Source organism: Ips typographus, linkage group LG3 (genome assembly GCF_016097725.1).
Source record: "Ips typographus isolate SLU linkage group LG3, UJ_Ityp_2.0, whole genome shotgun sequence".
In the NCBI taxonomy this organism is placed as follows: Eukaryota; Metazoa; Arthropoda; class Insecta; order Coleoptera; family Curculionidae; genus Ips; species Ips typographus.
Window position 1 is genome coordinate 10,928,337 of NC_138424.1, and position 17,253 is coordinate 10,945,589.

At 35.3% G+C, this 17,253-nt stretch overlaps 2 protein-coding genes across 4 annotated transcripts in view; both read right to left on the reverse strand.

Annotated features, from left to right (window-relative positions):
* Nucleotides 1–402: 402 nt before the first annotated feature.
* On the reverse strand, nucleotides 403–4,853 carry LOC145726271 (uncharacterized). Of its 2 annotated transcripts, none has more exons than XM_081975294.1 (7): nucleotides 4,733–4,853; nucleotides 4,424–4,678; nucleotides 4,174–4,366; nucleotides 3,989–4,123; nucleotides 3,787–3,930; nucleotides 3,523–3,736; nucleotides 403–514 (listed from the first exon to the last, which is right to left on the reverse strand). In XM_081975294.1, the coding sequence occupies exons 1-7, from the start codon at nucleotides 4,797–4,799 to the stop codon at nucleotides 452–454; spliced, it is 1,071 nt and encodes a 356-aa protein (XP_081831420.1). In that variant the 5' UTR covers nucleotides 4,800–4,853; the 3' UTR covers nucleotides 403–451. The 2 variants fall into 2 exon arrangements, with proteins under 2 accessions (XP_081831420.1, XP_081831421.1); XM_081975295.1 differs by having other exon boundaries at nucleotides 4,424–4,603; nucleotides 4,733–4,839.
* Nucleotides 4,854–7,267: 2,414 nt separating this feature from the next.
* Nucleotides 7,268–17,253, reverse strand: part of LOC145726838 (small G protein signaling modulator 1-like) — a 28,016-nt gene continuing 18,030 nt past the window's right edge. The window contains exons 7-16 of one of the 2 annotated variants that reach the window (XM_081976091.1): nucleotides 16,022–16,225; nucleotides 12,684–12,794; nucleotides 12,441–12,629; nucleotides 12,190–12,385; nucleotides 11,984–12,137; nucleotides 11,449–11,934; nucleotides 9,078–9,202; nucleotides 8,682–8,976; nucleotides 8,223–8,385; nucleotides 7,268–8,168 (exon numbers count right to left, since the gene is read on the reverse strand). In XM_081976091.1, the coding sequence (XP_081832217.1) occupies nucleotides 8,080–8,168; nucleotides 8,223–8,385; nucleotides 8,682–8,976; nucleotides 9,078–9,202; nucleotides 11,449–11,934; nucleotides 11,984–12,137; nucleotides 12,190–12,385; nucleotides 12,441–12,629; nucleotides 12,684–12,794; nucleotides 16,022–16,225 (2,012 nt within the window). In that variant the 3' untranslated portion in view covers nucleotides 7,268–8,079. The remainder of the gene's footprint in view (nucleotides 8,169–8,222; nucleotides 8,386–8,681; nucleotides 8,977–9,077; nucleotides 9,203–11,448; nucleotides 11,935–11,983; nucleotides 12,138–12,189; nucleotides 12,386–12,440; nucleotides 12,630–12,683; nucleotides 12,795–16,021; nucleotides 16,226–17,253) is intronic. The other variant, XM_081976092.1, reaches the window with a different exon arrangement.

Here is a 17,253-nt window from a genome sequence, read left to right on the forward strand (position 1 = left end):
TACCTTGTAAAACGGGTCGAGGTGTGAAATTGCCCGATAAGGCAGAACGGATCATCGGCTTCCATTAGGCGAAAGTGCTACGTCGGTACCGGTGTTCATTAGTCCAAGTTTTTTTTTTAACGAACCAAAGTGTTTTGATAACTGGACGACTATCTTAGAAATTAATTGGTCGTTAGAGGAAGTTGAATTTCGAGTGCAGGGTCAACGGTTTTCATATACCCATTCCCACTCTCTGACGCCTAATTGGAGGTTGTAAATTTTGTAATTGCGAATAATTAATAGTCCCTGGGGGAATGAATTATTCATCCCAGATTAATCTCGGACACCTAGAAAAGGAGCAATTTAATTGCTTTCCGACATCCTGGTACCACGAGGTGACAAGATTTGAACTAATCTTCACTGTAGCTTTAATCAATTTATTCAAAATACAGATAATAAACACTTAGACAACTTAAACTAATTTGGATTTTGCGTCCATTGCAGTCAGAACTACGTTAGCCATTTTAGCGCCTTTCTGAAAAGTAATACAATCAAGTTTATATTTTTTCTCAAAGTCTCAAGAAAACCAACTAGTAAATTCATGCAACAACACTCACTGCAATTTCGTTTTTTTTTTAACAATTTATATTAAAATCTGACTTGTCTGTATCATGTATTGGTTACTAAGCTTTTCTCATTTGACATTTGTTATGTTTTATCATTCCTTGAATTTGTCTTGACGATGAATTCCTTTCTGACCATCCTTCCTTCTTCCTTCTGACAAATCTAAGATGCTGATGATGATCAAGAAAACTGAAGAAACGGTCTACCAGAGGATGTAATATATGTTGCACGGATGAAACAGTAGTGGAATTCCTTTCTGACCACCATTCCTTCTGACAAATCTAAGGTGCTGATGATGGTCTAGAAAACTGAAGAAACCGTCTACCAGAGGATGTAATACATGTTGCACGGATGATACAGTAGTGGAATTCCTTTCTGACTACCCTTGCTTCTGACAACTATAAGGTGCTGATGATGGTCTAGAAAACTGAAGAAACCGTCTACCAGAGGATGTAATATATGTTGCACGGATGATACAGTAGTGGAATTCCTTTCTGACTACCCTTCCTTCTGACAACTATAAGGTGCTGATGATGGTCTAGAAAACTGAAGAAACGGTCTACCAGAGGATGTAATACATGTTGCACGGATGATACAGTAGTGGAATTCCTTTCTGACTACCCTTGCTTCTGACAACTATAAGGTGCTGATGATGGTCTAGAAAACTGAAGAAACCGTCTACCAGAGGATGTAATATATGTTGCACGGATGATACAGTAGTGGAATTCCTTTCTGACTACCCTTCCTTCTGACAACTATAAGGTGCTAATGATGGTCGAGAAAACTGAAGAAACGGTCTACCAGAGGATGTAATATATGTTGCACGGATGATACAGTAGTAGTTTTTCTTGAAAGTTTGTCTACTTTACCGTACACACAGTATTGTTAGCTCTATTTACGTTTTTTCCTTATTCTAAGTATTTAATTACTTTCTACCAACTACACACACTGGCAAAATTAGGGGAACGGTCAAAATTTACACTTAGTTTAACATCAATTTTCTCTGTCACTCTTCGATCAATTTCCTTCATAATTTTTATGTATTGCAGCTTGATTCTTTATGAATACCATTTTTAAATGGATAACGTAAAGGAAGTAAGAAATTTTCGGTGTTTTTTGCGAGGTTGTGGATTGAACAACTGACAATTGACATTACTTTATAACATCAAGTTGTGGCCTGTTAATTTCCGAACCTTTTCTTTTTTTATTCGCTCTGATATCTCAATTATTAGAAAAAATACATGGTTTCGAAGTAATTTCACCAACGTCGACACTCGAATTAGATATGAAATTCATTGTCGTTCTGAGAACTTTTTACTTAAGTTTTATGCTTCCTTTACACTTTATCCAGGCTTAGAATTGGTCCAATTTGTGCTTTATAATAAACCGGAGGGTGTTTAAAGGTCAACTGGTCAAATAAATCAGGACAACAATAAATTAACGAACAATACGGTTCAAAACACCAAGAATATAAGAACCTGTAGGGCAGAAACATTTAAAAAAATTGTTTTAGTAACGAGACCTTATCAAGGCAGTCATCCGTCTCCTCATGCTTCTGATGACATTATCAATCATGTCTTGAGGCAGATTGTTCCAAATCTCAACCGTTCGGTATTTTGAACTGCACGAGTTATGGACCTTAATCTTCCTGACATGTACAATTGGATTAATGTCTGGAGAACATGCCGGCCACGCCATAGTTCTTATTCGGACGACATTCAAAAAGTCGGAGACACAATGAACCTTGTGAGGGCGGGCATTAGCAAAAAGTTTTCTTCGAACATTTCTAATGCATCCATCTGCAGTTAAAGCTCCATTAACAACCACCAACTCTGTTCGTGCTTCTAAACATATTCCACCCCAGACCTTCACTGAGCCTCCACCATGGGCGACAGTAGAAATAAAATTAAATGGTTCATCTTGTTCACCTTTCCCTGTTGTCGATGGAATTAACACAAAATTGACTCTCATCTGTGAACAAAAAACATTGGCCCACTGATCATTTTTCCAATTTTCGTGCTCCCTAACAAAGCCTAGTCTGGCCACATGATGACGTCGCTGGAGTAACAGAGCTTTTTTTGTTCTATATGCCTTCAAATCAACTTCCTTAAGCCTTCTACTAATGGTCCGAGCATTTCTTCTTCTTACACATACTTCTTCCAGTTCCCTTCTTAGTTGCGGTACTATTTTACGCCTATTCAATCATGTTTGCAAGACTATGAATTTGTAATCTCTAGCCGTGGTTGACCGTTTTCTTCCTTGACCTCCTCTACTCACATACTCTCCAACGTCTTTTATTACGATAGATTCTGATTTTCCTAGCATGTCAGCAACATCGCTGTAACTTGTACCAATTTCAATCAACGCTACAGCCTTTGCCACATCAGTAGAAGCCATATCACCCATGTTGGATTTTTAAGAATCAAAATGAAGAATGTTCTTGACTTTCGCTTCAAATTCGATTAGTAAACCATGGCAAACCTCTAAAACAGGTGTGGAAAAATGAGATCAATATCCACATTTTCTTCGAAACTTTGTATTTTCTTTAATAATTGAGATATCAGAGGGAATAAAAAAAGAAAGTGTTCAGAAAATAACAGGCTACAATTTGATGTTATAGACTATTTTCAATTCTCAGTTGTTCTCTCCACAGGGTGTCTCAAAAAGCACAGAAAATTGCTTACTTTCTTTTCGTCCCTGTGTATGCCATAAAGACAAACCATTGAACAATCGTAATAAGACAGATGTAATCATAAAGAATCAAGCTACAATTCATAAAAAAGATGATTAAAATCGAGAGAAGGATTGAAGAGGAAATTGATGTTAAACTAAGTCTAAATTTTGACCGTTGTGTATTTATTATTTATACCAATATTATAAGTTTTATCAACCCTGCAAAACTATACAAATTTTACTTACTGGATCCGATTTCAGTTGAATTCGAGTCAAATACAAAGAAAAATCAGCTAAACACATAATCCGGAACACATAAACCAAAGCTTGTATTACCCAAAGAGACGCTGTAAGTTGCATAGCGTAGTTACCCACAAAATAGTTTAAGTAAAAAGGCTTTGGCGGTCCTATTTGGTTCTTGGTGAACTGCACATTAAACTGGTCGACGTCTTCAGAACATCTGAAAAATCAACACCAGTAAATTTAATTTGTAAATTTCTCAAAACTTACCCTTTGGTATGTGTGAATTTGACATAGTTCTGACAAAATATCAGTAAACCATTATGGTACAGGTTGTAAGCCACAAAATTGAACGACAACATAAACACACAAAGGCCTAGAAACGGGTAGACACAAATCCATGGATTTGGCAAACTGGTTAAAATCATAATTATTAATGTCTTAAAGAAAAGTTGAAAAAAAAAATAATTACACATCACCAGGATTTCCAGCACCTCCTTTTCCACCAACCCCTACCAAGGCACCTATGAAGATGGTGGTTACTACAGAAGCCAAAGGGGCAAAAAGCATGAGGTTGCACATGTTCGTAGTTGCAAATATTGTCCTCCTATTTAAGTTTTAATGAGGAAAATGCGTTAACATTTCTGTGGCAAGGACCTCATGTTTATGAATCCAGTTTTGTTGACTTCCCAAGTTTCATAAACCAAATTTCTAGCTTGTTTAGCTTTCAATGCTACTTTCTTCCATTTCTTCCATTCTGAATCAAGTTCATTTTCATTAGTCTCAACAGTTGGAAACATCACGTCATTTTCCTGCAGTTTTTGCATCTGACATTCAACAGGAAGTGGACCTATCAATAATAGTTGATCTAACCGAGTTGAAGTACGAGTTTGTACAGAAATTTTACTTTGGGAACAGTCCAATTCTTCCAAAGCCTCAATAGCAGGAGTGGAAGAGGAAGTTGCGTTACTTTCAGTGGCGTTGCTTTCAGTCGGGGTAGTAGTAGTAGTAGTATGCTTAAATCGTTCATTGTGGGGTTGCTCAAAGTGTAAGGTGGAGTAAAGCACGCAATTGAAGTCGTACATTTCTAGAATATTGTAAATGCAAACTGTGGCTGTGCCACTGGATCCCAGTAATAAAAGAGCCAGTATTATGTGAGCGGCTATTAAAATTGTTAATTACTTTTTAGATATTCTAAGAGGAAAATTGGGAGTACCTTTCCAAATACACGAGACTTTTTCGGTAGCTTTGGGGCCCATATGCACGTAAAACCTAGGTTTCATGACTAGAATTGAAATATGACACTGACAGAATTATTGGTTAATTGTCAGACAGAATCAGTTCCCTGTCCTAGAAACTAGGCTTCAATTGCAGTGTTCTTCCAGTTCCCAGAAGGAGAAAAAATCTTCTCTACTAAAGAGTCTTTACGAAAAAAATTACGAATTTCTTCATCATCATCATACAAACAATCAAATTCATCGAGGCTGATGTGTGCTTTCAATAACTGTGAAAAAGGCTGAACTAATCTTCTTGCATGAATGTTGGTCTGAAAGAAGATGTTTAGATGCCTTTCCATGAATTTAGAGGATTTGGTTTTTGATTCTTAGTCTAACACTTCTGCTCTGGTTCTCTCATCTCTCTGACTCATTTTGATACTAAATTTTCAGCTTGTTTAATATTTTCTTCTGTTCCAAAGTCACATTTTATAACTGTTTTGTTTTTTGTACATGTGCAAGCAGACTGCTCTTACCCAACTCCAGTAACTTACTTAGTTAAGAGTTTTATTCTTTTGCTGTTCTCTCTGTTAGACTTACTGACACATTCCTCAGTATGAACGCTTTAAAGATCTTCCTAAATTAGTGTTATTTCTAGATTTTTAACTTCTTTCAAGCGTTTTTCCCAGACATGCAAATTTCTTTGGAGGTCAAAGATTTCTTAGTGATTGAGACAACAGAGAGGTTTTTGCTGGATTTATGTTTAGTTTCATTCCCGTGGACTATCTTGTAATGAACTTGAAGCATATTGGCTGTTTAAACAATGTTGTTGTTAAAATTACCTTATTGACGAGCCGCCACTGGTTAATCCCAGACGACCCTGAACGTGCTACGCAGTAACGAAATACTGGCGGTGCGAGCGGACGACGCAGAACCAATTATTATCGTTCGAAACCCGAAAACGAACGGGCAACGTCGCCGCGCGATCCATAACATTTATAAAGTTTGCCACTATATTTTAATGTTTATGTTAAGTTCTTTAATATAGATTTATTACGAATCGGGCGTGTGTGTCATTTAGCGAAACAATTCACAGTTGTCTTGCATCAACAAATGATTGTTCTGCTACTAGCTAAATCTGCATCAAAGGGGTGGAGTGAAACTTGTTTCAGTTTCCAGAAGGAGAAAAAAATCTTCTCTACTAAAGAGTCTTTACGAAAAAATTACGAATTTCTTCATCATCATCATACAAACTGAATTCATCAAGGTGTTTTAGCTTCTAATGTGTGCTTTCAATAACTTGGGTTCTCTCATCTTGTTTTTCTTATTGTAGATTACTTCTGATTGCCAATTATCAATTTTGTATTTTCCTTAGATTATACTGCAAGTATCAGAAGCAATTTGCAGACTGTGGTTAAGTCTGGATAAGCAATTGGAGTTGGCAGAGGTGATCTAAAAGAAAAAGTTGAGAAACCAATGAGAAGGATAAAAATGAATGAATGAAAACACAGTCAATTTAATAACTGATGATGATGATTAGGCATCATTGAACCATTGAAAAACATAAAAAATCTTAAAGCAACTTTGAAAAAGCCAACCAAACTGCTCATGATATAAAAGAGGTCACTCAAATAAATATATTGCTGAACAATATGTTTCTTCCTATGGTTCATGTTGAAAATTCTCAAAATAAGAGTAAATAACTAAAGAGAAGCTTTAATCCATGTGTCAATCATTCAAAGACAAAAACGAAGTAATGTAGACTGGATCAAGAAAAGAAGATAACAGTAAGTATAGTGCACAGTGGACCAAGAGGTAATATTAAAAGCTGGAAATGATGCAAACAGAGAGAACTCCATGAAAACACAAATTTCAAACATACATTTAAGAAGAAGGTATAGAATCTCAGGAAAACATAGTGGTATCATGCAAAAGATAAATGGAATGTATGTAAGAATTAGGAACAGATTAGAACAAAAAACCGAATTGTTGAAGTACATAAAAGTAAACAAAAATGAAGTATCAACCAATTTTTTTTAGTTATACATAATATGTTTCCAAATATCTCCATTATCTTCTCTTTTAGCAATATGGCCTTTGTCGTGATGATTTGTGGTTTTTTCTGTGTTTCGTGGAAAAGACAGTCTAAGATCTTATGTTTAGCTGTGTGAAACTTCATCACAGAAAATATTCCTGTCATCATATGAGACAGTAGAGTTTCTGTTAACTACGTTAATTAGCTAGACCTAGACCATTTAACACATTTTTGATTTAGGTTTTCTTCTAGAACACAAAGTACTGCAAAAACCAAACCTGTCATGGTCATTCATAAATTATTGTTGCTACCATTTAAAACTACAGCTAGAGAAAGTGTTATTTCTCAGATTGTACTGTACTTTCCAAAAACCTGGAACTTACCAAAAGTCCTTGTATAAACAATGGTAGTCAAACGAGTTCAACATTTCTCATATGTACTCTAACAAAATTTCTTTTTAATTTTCTCTCCTTCTGGGACTTAATAAATAAAACCATGGACATAATATTTGTACTAGATTTTTTATTATATAACTTTACACTATTGTATAATTTAAAGTGATTCAAAAAGGTAAGAAACCCAACTTGGTCTATTGATATGTTATCTGAAAAAATATGGTATTCGAAAGCTTAGGCGTAACTTAACACTCAATGTTGGTGTTGAACAATTTTTTAGGAACTGTATAATTAGAAAGGAAATCTGGTTGACACTTATAGCGACAAAGCATTATTTATCTGATAAACTTCTAAAAACTATCTTTTCAAAACCACAACTTGAATAAAATCTCCTATACAACAAAAAGGTTATATATTTCTGATTTACAAAAACATTATAGAATTTTTTTAAAAACTGATATGTAAAAACAAAAAGCACATATCAATATTTATAGGTTTATACACATAGATATCGTAACATGCAGGTAGTATGAATTTAATAAAATATAAATATTTGACTGTATATTTAAAAATCCTTAAATTGATGATAACTTGTTGGAAAACACTTAAAAATACCGGTTGATTTGCGTTGTACATACATTTTTGGCACCTCAATGCGTAAATAGCTAATATTCAGTATACGCAAACACATTTTTGACTCTGTATCACAAAAATATACTTTCTTTGTGCTAAAACGAACGAAATAGTTGCAAAAATTGACGAAAAACCTCAACATCACAAAATCCACAGCTCATAACTTATATTTTATGGATTGAATCTGACAAATAAAGGTTTTAATTACGGCTTAATATAAAAATTGGTACTTTCCTAATTTTAGTCATTTACTTGGTAACCTAGTTGTGCTAATCAAACTCGTATTTTATTTGTTTTCGATGAGAAGTTGAACTTGCAATACTAGTTCACGAGCCAGCTTTAGAACAGCTGACACATCATGTCTTTCAGCCATTTCTGAAATAAGGAATTTTAAAAAATATTGTTTTTTAATAATTTATGTGTGAGTACCGTTGAAGAATTTGATAATATCAGTGAAATCCATTCCGTTTGATAGGATAATGTCCCGGTAGGTCTCCAGAAGGGCCAAGGCAAGAAACAGCACAAAATGGCTGGAAGCTACTTGCTGAGCTGCCCAGATTACTTCCCAAGTGGCAAATACATCAGGATATACCTGAAAAAAAAGGAGTGTACTCAATTTTCATGTAGATTATTATTTATGTGTAAAAATAAAAATTAAATTAAGAGAAAAAGAAAATGCAGTAGTAATAGCAGAAGTTGAGAAAAGTAATAAAAACAAGCAAAACCTCAAAACTTTGAATTGTTTCAGATGAAAGCAATTTGGTTCCAAATAATTGAAAAACTATGCTGCTTCTGTTGTAATATTACTGTTAATTTACAAAAATTTCTATACCAAAATACCAGAAGATCTCATCAACTCATAAGTTTTAAATATTGTCTATTACATACCAATTCCCTTTTGAAATCGAGCAAAAACCATCGATAACAAAAGTAAAAGTGCGTATAATCTCCGTGCGCGTGCATCTGCTCGTACATTTCCGCATCCAGAATCTGGATCAGACTGCGCATGTTGGCAAAGTGACAGTCCATGGCGTTTCCATTGGGAAAGTTCTCGATCATGCGTTCCATGAGATGGCAAAAACAAGCGTAGGTCATGGATTCGTCGTCGAAAGTAACCAGAAGTGGAGCTACCAAATCGCACATGCCTTGCATGTAACCAATGTCTAAGTGTTCCCACACGTATCTGGAAAAACGTTTTTTGAGAGGAGGAGGAAAAATATAAATAGATGTTGTAATAAGAATATAATCTATTTTTTGATTATTCTACTCAAAAAGACTACTTACGTGCACATAACATTACGCAGCTTATCCAGATTTTCATTGGCAAAATACCAGTAGTTTCTATCACATCTTTGAACGTCCTTCTCAATCCGATGTAGGTTCAAACCGAAGGTTTTAAGCAGTTCTTGCTGTTAAAAAAAAAATTAAATAACCTATATAAAGTCTTGTTTTGGTCAATATTAGAGACCTTCAATACAAAATGTGCAGCAGAGAACTCAAAACCAATGATATAAGGAGAATCACAAATCATTAAACTTGAATAATCATAAAGGTCTATAAAAATTGACAAAGTGATGACATACTCATGAGTAGAACTACAAAGTATTATTTAAATCATCAGTAGGTAAGTAGTCACTTTTTCGATGAGATAAGTTTGAAAGTGGTAAAATGACCAAATAGATTTGTCATTCCAAAATTGAAAAGGTCTACTAGTTTTCTCACTTATGATTTTAAATTTATGATTTATTATAGCAAGGTCAAGATCTATAAGACTTGTATTAGGCCAATCATGACATAAGAAATAGAAACCAGAGAAAAAACCAACAAAACGAAAAGAATGCTTCGAGTAGCCGAAATGAAAACGCTCAGGACTCTAATGGAAAAAACAAGAATAGACCAAATTAGGAACACTGACATTAGGAAACAATGTGGGGTGCAAGACATTGTAAGATGGGGGAGACAAAGACAAAGATATTATTACGCTCACGTGAGAAGAATGGAAGAGGAAAGACTGCCACGCATCGCACTTGAAGGGAAAAGAGCACCCGGAATACCACCTAAGAGATGGAAGGACAGGATGGGAGGCAGTCCACCTCCCAGGAGCTGATCCAGAGGAACCTGCAAAACTATCAGATCGCGAGATCTTAAATATGAATAAGAAGAAGAAGAATACTTAAAAAGTTGAGATACTTTTGAACCAACCACACGACCATTCCTATGTTATATGAGCCAAACGCCTGGAATATACAAATAGAAGTTAGTGTGAAGTTGCCCATAAATACACAACCATGAAAAGAATAAGTTCCATCCGCACAAATAGTTGAAAATTAACCTTTAGTGGAACCACTTTCTGGTTTTGTCCAGGTTGAGGTTTCCAGAAGTTCTAATAGTTTCTTGGTATCTCCATAGCCGCACCAAATTGTTAAACTTTGAATGATATTGATTATACTTAGGGGTGTAGAAAATTAACCCTTAGTGAAGCCATTTTATAAGTTTGTCAGTGAGTTTTCCAGTGGTCCTAATCATCCCTGGTTACGATAGAACCTCTTTGGCGCACCCTACCAGTACCACCAAATTGCAAAAGTTTAAACTATTTTAATTTGGTGGTACTGGTAGGATGCAGCAAAGAGTTTCTATGATGCCAAGATATTCTCGAGACTTCAGAAAACTTCCCTAACGAACCTAGAGAGTGTTAGTTCTGCTTTGCCATAAACATTCAAAGATCAAAATAATTTATCAACTTTCAACTATTGTAATTTGGTGGCACTAGTAGGGTGCGGCAAAAAGGTTCTATAATACATGGATATTCCGGACCTTAAAACACTCACTCACAAAGCTAGAAAGTGACTTAACTAGAGATTAATTTTCTACACCCCTAAATGTAATTACTAACGTTCAAAATATTTAAACCAGTTTCAAACTTTAGCAATTTGGTGGTATTACTATATGGTTCTAGAGTACTAGGTACTTCAGGAAAAGAAGGTAGCCCTATTAAACAAGACTTTTTATTTTGGGGACACTAGTTAAAGTACCTATACTCAGAAGACATCATAAACAGAGTACTTTCAGAGCAATTTACCAAAATTAAGTAGGTAAATGACAAGTAAAATGACACACCAATAAACAACATAAGATATGAAAGTGATGGGAACATAAGATATACCGATGACACGGTTGCAATTACATAAACTCTAAAAGAAACGCAAACTGCACTGCTTGGGACATGTCATGAAGAGAGATAAATACCAGTTGCTGCATCTTATCATCCAGGGAAAAATAAAGAGCAAAAAATCCATAGGAAGAAGAAAGACTTCATGGTTGAAGAATCTGAGAGAATGGTACAATTATATCAACTGCCAACCGTTTAGATCTGCAGTATCAAAAATACGCATTGATGATAGCCAAACTTCGGAATAAAGACGGCACCTAAAGAAGATGAAGAGTTGAAGATGAAGAAAATATTTACGTCGGCTTTTTGGATGGAACATATCTTATAACTGTGTTTTTATGGATAGCTTCACGCTAATCAAATACAAGCAAGGATCTTTTTACTGTATTGCAATGATTTTTCAAAACCTTCCATAACCACAGCTGCATTCATTGACCACATAAATGTAAGTCCTCTATACTTTGTAGAAAAAAGAAGAAAACTTACACTGTAAATTCCTCCATTTGAACTAGCTGGAGAAACACAGGCCGACCGACCAGGACTAGCCAAACCATGAGTTTCAATGCATGTATCCAGTGATGAGTTGTTTTCTTCCGTCACTGCATCCAAATGGTTTCTAATAGGACTATCCGTTTCCACGCTAGTGATATCGACTGAAGCATTTGTCACTATAACGTTGTGCATAAAATCGGGAAGTTCTTCCCGTTCTGGCTCCAACTGGGTTGAAGTTTCCAAATGGAGCGATATTTCCAGAACATCGTTTTCCGTTTTGTTATCATCTACTAAACTATCGTTTCTACTGCTAGGTAAGGCTGTGGGTTGATTTTGTGCGTCATCTTCGTTAGCCACCTCATCACTTGGCCGAACGTCTTCTTCACTTTCATACCGAATGGTGTTGCGTCTGGTTTTTCTGGGGTTCTCCTCAGCTGAAAATGAATCTTCATCGTCGGTGATTCCGACATCTTCAAACACCTAGAATTAGAAATGTTATCAATTCGTTATTAGCTTGGAGCTCTGCAACCTCGTTGCTTAGTTCCCGTTTCATTTCATTGGGCATTTGTTCTCCTGAAGTACTCTCACTACTCAACTTTGCAATAGCGTGCGCTTGATCTTCTTTATCTCTCTGTCTCACTATAGCTTCCACAGCTAACCACTCTGACATAGTGTTTTCATATCTGTAAATGAAAATGTAAAAGTGAAACTTTTCTTTCCACACCAAGTACGTACGCTTGCTTAGTTTCTTCATCCAACTCTCTTCGTTGTTCTGTAGTGGTGCCAAACTTGTAATGCCCTAACAAATAAGGCCAGATTTGTGTTCTTAAATCTCCAGCAATTCCTCCAAAATAAGTCAACCGATACACTTCTTCATAGTCTGACACCACTCCCTCAACACACAACTCCTCCCACTTTTCCAGAGTGATACCTGTTTAAACAAAACTTTGACTCAAACAGCCAAGTTGAATTACTGCAGACAATACCTCCGGAAGCACCATCTCCATTAATGATTTTACCATTAACCAAGCCACTTAAGTGGGTTCGTACTGTCGATAAATGGCGACAATAAGCCAACCAACCGTAAAAAGCTCTGGAGATGATCTGTTTCTTCATGGAGTCGCATACAGCCTGGATGTAAACACTTGGAGGACTGTCAGGTACATTTTGTTGATCTACATTAACAAATAAGGGTTATACAATGATTTATGCCAGTAACTGTTTGGTACCTAGGCTAAAACTCTTTGAAGAACTGTCAGAGCTGGTACTGGTGCTGCAATGTTGTACACGAACTTTGGAAGGCAAGGAAGCTTTAGTATCCATCAAGTCTTTCCTTTTCACTGAAATTAAACCCAACTGCTGAAAAAACTCATTTTTTAATGTCATGTACGGTATTATTACCGTTTTCTCCTTTGACCTTTTCACAGGTTTAAGGGCGAGTAAAGATTGATGTTTAACAGTAAAACTTGCAGGGCAGGAAGTATATAATATATCTTTTATGTAAAAGCTTCGTTTTTAGCAGGTTTACGATCTGGAGAGTTTATCAGGTTAGTATCGATTGATTTAGTTATTGGACAGCTAAATTTTTCTTTCTTTTAGGCTTTTTCTTTGATTAAACCGTAATCTAGCAAGGTTAAATTCCTGAATAAAACTAAAGATAGCACGTGTAGAATAATAAATTCTCTTGTACAATCACAAAATTAAATTGCGTTGATCAACAAAAAAAGCACTTTACCTTTGACATTAAGTGTAAACTTTCATTATTAAACTAATGAACCTACTGGATGATGGTTTTTAGAAAACTGTATATTAACAGTAAATTGAGTTTTAACAAACTTTGAAATTACAAATTAGATCACTCACCCACACTGAACTGCTTTTTGTTTTACTAAAAGTATGTATTTGAAAAGTTCATTTTTTTTCGTCTAATTAATTAAATGAATAGCAATTACACAAGGTAAATATACCTTGTGCTTGTTTACTTGACTTTTTCACATTACTTCATTACGCTTTTAGTTAAATAGTACTCATTAGTATTCAGAGTGATTTAAACGTTGATAACTGGAATTTTAGGTTTTTGTACAGGGTGTCGCGTGTAAATAATATATTAGTATCTCAAAAACGGTAAGAGTCGGTCAAATTGAGCTATTTGGTACAAGAATAGGACAATTTAGGATTTGATGGTTTTCAGAAATGTTTGGCAATTTTTTGTGAATTATCATGTTGCAATATTTTGATCTTATTGCGATAAAATGGAGTCGCCACATATTAATGTTCGTTTATAGACAACTTTTTAAATGCGACCCTAACTTTAGTTCTTTTCGAATGGAAATAAATTCACAAGCAGTTTACAGAGCCGTAATTAACAAAAAATCAAGTTGCAACCAAACTCACGTACTAGTAAAAACTATTTCCTCAAAAGAACTAGTTTAAAGCACCTACAGCCTGCAGGAAAAGTGTTGTAGAAGCTAATAAATAACAGGGACGTAGTCAGGAAAAATTTAGATTGGGGACTTGATGAAGGACTGTTTTACTATTAGTGAAGTCAAATTTCAACATTTATTTCTGCTGTAGGCAGCCTGTAAGTACTCACAAAAGAAAATGATTAGATGCTACAAGTACATATTTGATTAAAATGATAACCCTTAAAATCAGTAATTAATAACTTGAAATTTGAATTTTGAAATGTGACTGTGTTAAACATGCTACAATTTTAGGTGTAAATCGTATTAAACAGTGTTATTAAAATGCCTAAAAATGATAATTCGTATTAGTAAAAATCACAGTAATTTTGACACCGCCTTTCTCCCTGACTGTACCAAATTTTGTAGTGTTTTTTCCGGTTATTGTATGGGAAATTTAATGAGGATTCCAAAAATGTACTTAAAACAGCGATTTTCTTACTCCAAGTGGTTTTTACAGGCGCTTTTGTCACTAACTGTCCTTTCAAACTGTATTTCTGGCAGGTCAAATTTTGACACCGCTTTTCTCCCCGACTGTACCAAATTTTGTAGTGTTTTTTCAGGTTCTTGGATGGGAAATTTAATGGGGATCCCAAAAATGTACTTAAAACGGTGATTTTCTTACTCCAAGCGGGTTTTACAGACGATTATGTCCCTGACTGTCCTTTCAAACTGTATTTCTGGCATGTCATTTGACACCGCTTTTCTCGCTGACTGTACCAAATTTTGTAGTGTTTTTTCAGGTTGTTGGATGGGAAATTTAATGGGGATCCCAAAAATGTACTTAAAACGGTGATTTTCTTACTCCAAGCGGGTTTTACAGACGATTATGTCCCTGATTGTCCTTTCCAACTGTATTTCTGGCATGTCAAACTTTGACACCGCGTTTCTCCCTGACTGTATCAAATTTTGTAGTGCTTTTTCAGGTTATTGGATGGAAAATTTAATGGGGATTCCAAAAATGTACTTAAAACGGTGATTTTCTTACTACAAGTGGGTTTTACGGGCGATTTTGTCCCTGACAGTCCTTTCAAACTGTATTTCTGACAGATCAAATTTTGACACCGCGTTTCTCCCTGACTGTATCAAATTTTGTAGTGTTTTTTCAATTTATTGGATGGGAAATTTAATGGGGGTTCCAAAAATCTACTTAAAACGGTGATTTTCTTAGTACAAGTGGGTTTTACAGGCAATTTTGTCCTTGACTGTCCTTTCAAACTGTATTTCTGGCAGTTCAAACTTTGACACCGCTTTTCTCCCTGACTGTACCAAATTTTGTAGTGTTTTTCCTGGTTATTGGATAGCAAATTTAATGAGGATTCCAAAAATGTACTTAGAACGGTGATTTTCTTACTTCAAGTGGGTTTTACAGGCGGTTTCGTCCCTGACAGTCCTTTCAAACTGTGTTTCTGACAGGTCAAAGTTTGGCCCCGCTTTTCTCCCTGACTGTATCAAATTTTGTAATGTTTTTCCTGGTTATTGGATAGGAAATTTAATGAGGATTCCAGAAATGTACTTAAAACGGCGATTTTCTTATTCCAAGTGGGTTTTACAGGCAATTTTGTCCCTGACTGTCCTTTCAAACTGTATTTCTGGCAGTTCAAAGTTTGACACCGCTTTTCTCCCTGACTGTACCAAATTTTGTAGTGTTTTTTGAGGTTAGTGTATGGGAAATTTAATGAGGATTTAAAAAATTTGTTTAAAACTATCATTTTCATACTCCAAGTGGGTTTGACAAACAATTTTGTTCCTGACTGTCAAATTGTGCTCAAAAGTTGCAAAATCAGGGTTTAGAAAAATGTTCTTGCAGTAATCGATACAAGCGTGTTTATGTATTTTGACAGTAGTCATGTGACTACACATAATTGCCTAGCTAAATTATCTTCCAAAAACAACGTGATATCTATTTTCTGACGTTAATAGTAGTATCTACCGACATGTTGTAACAGTTACAAAATTTCTTATTGTGACGTTGCAATATACAGGATGTTCCATGGTTTATTAGTAGTTTTGCAAAATAATACCAGCAATCAAATTATTAAAATTGCTCTGTACAACCTGTTTGATAACTCTTACTTCTCTTACTCAATAAAAAAAAAACTTACAGATATCTTTATGATCACTGTTATCGATTATCCTAAAAACGTAGTCCTTTTTGGTCTCTTCACTTTCAGATAAGGCCGGTAAAGGCCTTCGGCGTTTGGTGGTGGAATTTGCCCCGGACCTTTGCGACCATAAGGGTGGATCCAAACGTCCCCTGGGCAACAATCCCGTTTCCAGACAGCTTAGAAAAGCCAACATGTGACCACCTAAAGTTCAAATCAAAATAACACACCTTGGGTCAAAGAAAGTTCAACAGAGTGTTACATAATCGATTTTGATATACCCTTTTAACCTTCTCGCACTTCTAATCCATAAAAGCAAATAGACAAAAAGCTGAAAAGTTTCATTAATATCAAAAGGGCTGATGGAAAATATCCCGAAAGAAGAATGGCAAAGTTTGAAAAGTTTTTCCAATAAAAGCCGGATAAGTTCACGTTTTGACGTTAATAATACGTCTCTAATCTGTTTTCCCGACATTCCCACCGACAATAGTGGATCATCGATCCGTCAATGCACTTGAAATGGAAAACGAAATTGCTCAAGGGAAAATCTCGTTTTTCAAAGATATTGAAACGGAAAACGGACTTCTTTTACTCGGAATTGTAGGCCGTGTTTACGCAAACACCAATAGTAATCTGTTTAAATTGGAATTCGATATTTTAGAACGGTTTAATGTAAACATTGTTTGTTAGTAGAACCTATCGTCACCCAAACAGGTAAAAATGGGAATGTGGAGTTTCCATTAACATTTCCACATGTACATTTTCGTTTCAATTATTCCGAACCTGCCGGGTGTTAATTAAATTTTCCCCACAAAATAAACTGACTTGATAAATAAATGATTTTAGCGGGAAATTCATTCTGGGAAATGAATTATCCGTTCTAGAGTTACAGAGTATCGTTAGACTTGTTGAATAATGTGTATATTTCAATAGAACAGGAAATCATATTATCATATAATTATATAATTAATTAAAGAAACCAACAACTATAACGAATGTCTGTTACTTTATCCTAAAGTCCACTTGAATTAGTTGTAGTTTGTAGATTTAGACCTTGAGGACTATTGTGTTCATTTTACTAATCACAGCTTTTCTAACTTCAATTCCTTCACAATATTTGGTTCTTATATTTCAAACTGTATCACATTTTTATGAAATTCACAAAGAGAGTGTTCAGGAGTGTCTTCCTCATTCTGTCTTTCTTCATTTTTGCTCAATGTTACAATTCTTTA

Bases quoted from the DNA above. Each gene is read 5' to 3' on its own strand.
- LOC145726271 (XM_081975294.1), bottom strand. From the start codon at position 4,799: ATGAAACCTAGGTTTTACGTGCATATGGGCCCCAAAGCTACCGAAAAA. The intron at 4,124-4,173 runs GTCCTTGCCACA...AAACTTAAATAG, and splicing joins ACTGGATTCATAAACATGAG to GAGGACAATATTTGCAACTA. The intron at 3,931-3,988 runs GTAATTATTTTT...GATTTTAACCAG, and splicing joins GCTGGAAATCCTGGTGATGT to TTTGCCAAATCCATGGATTT.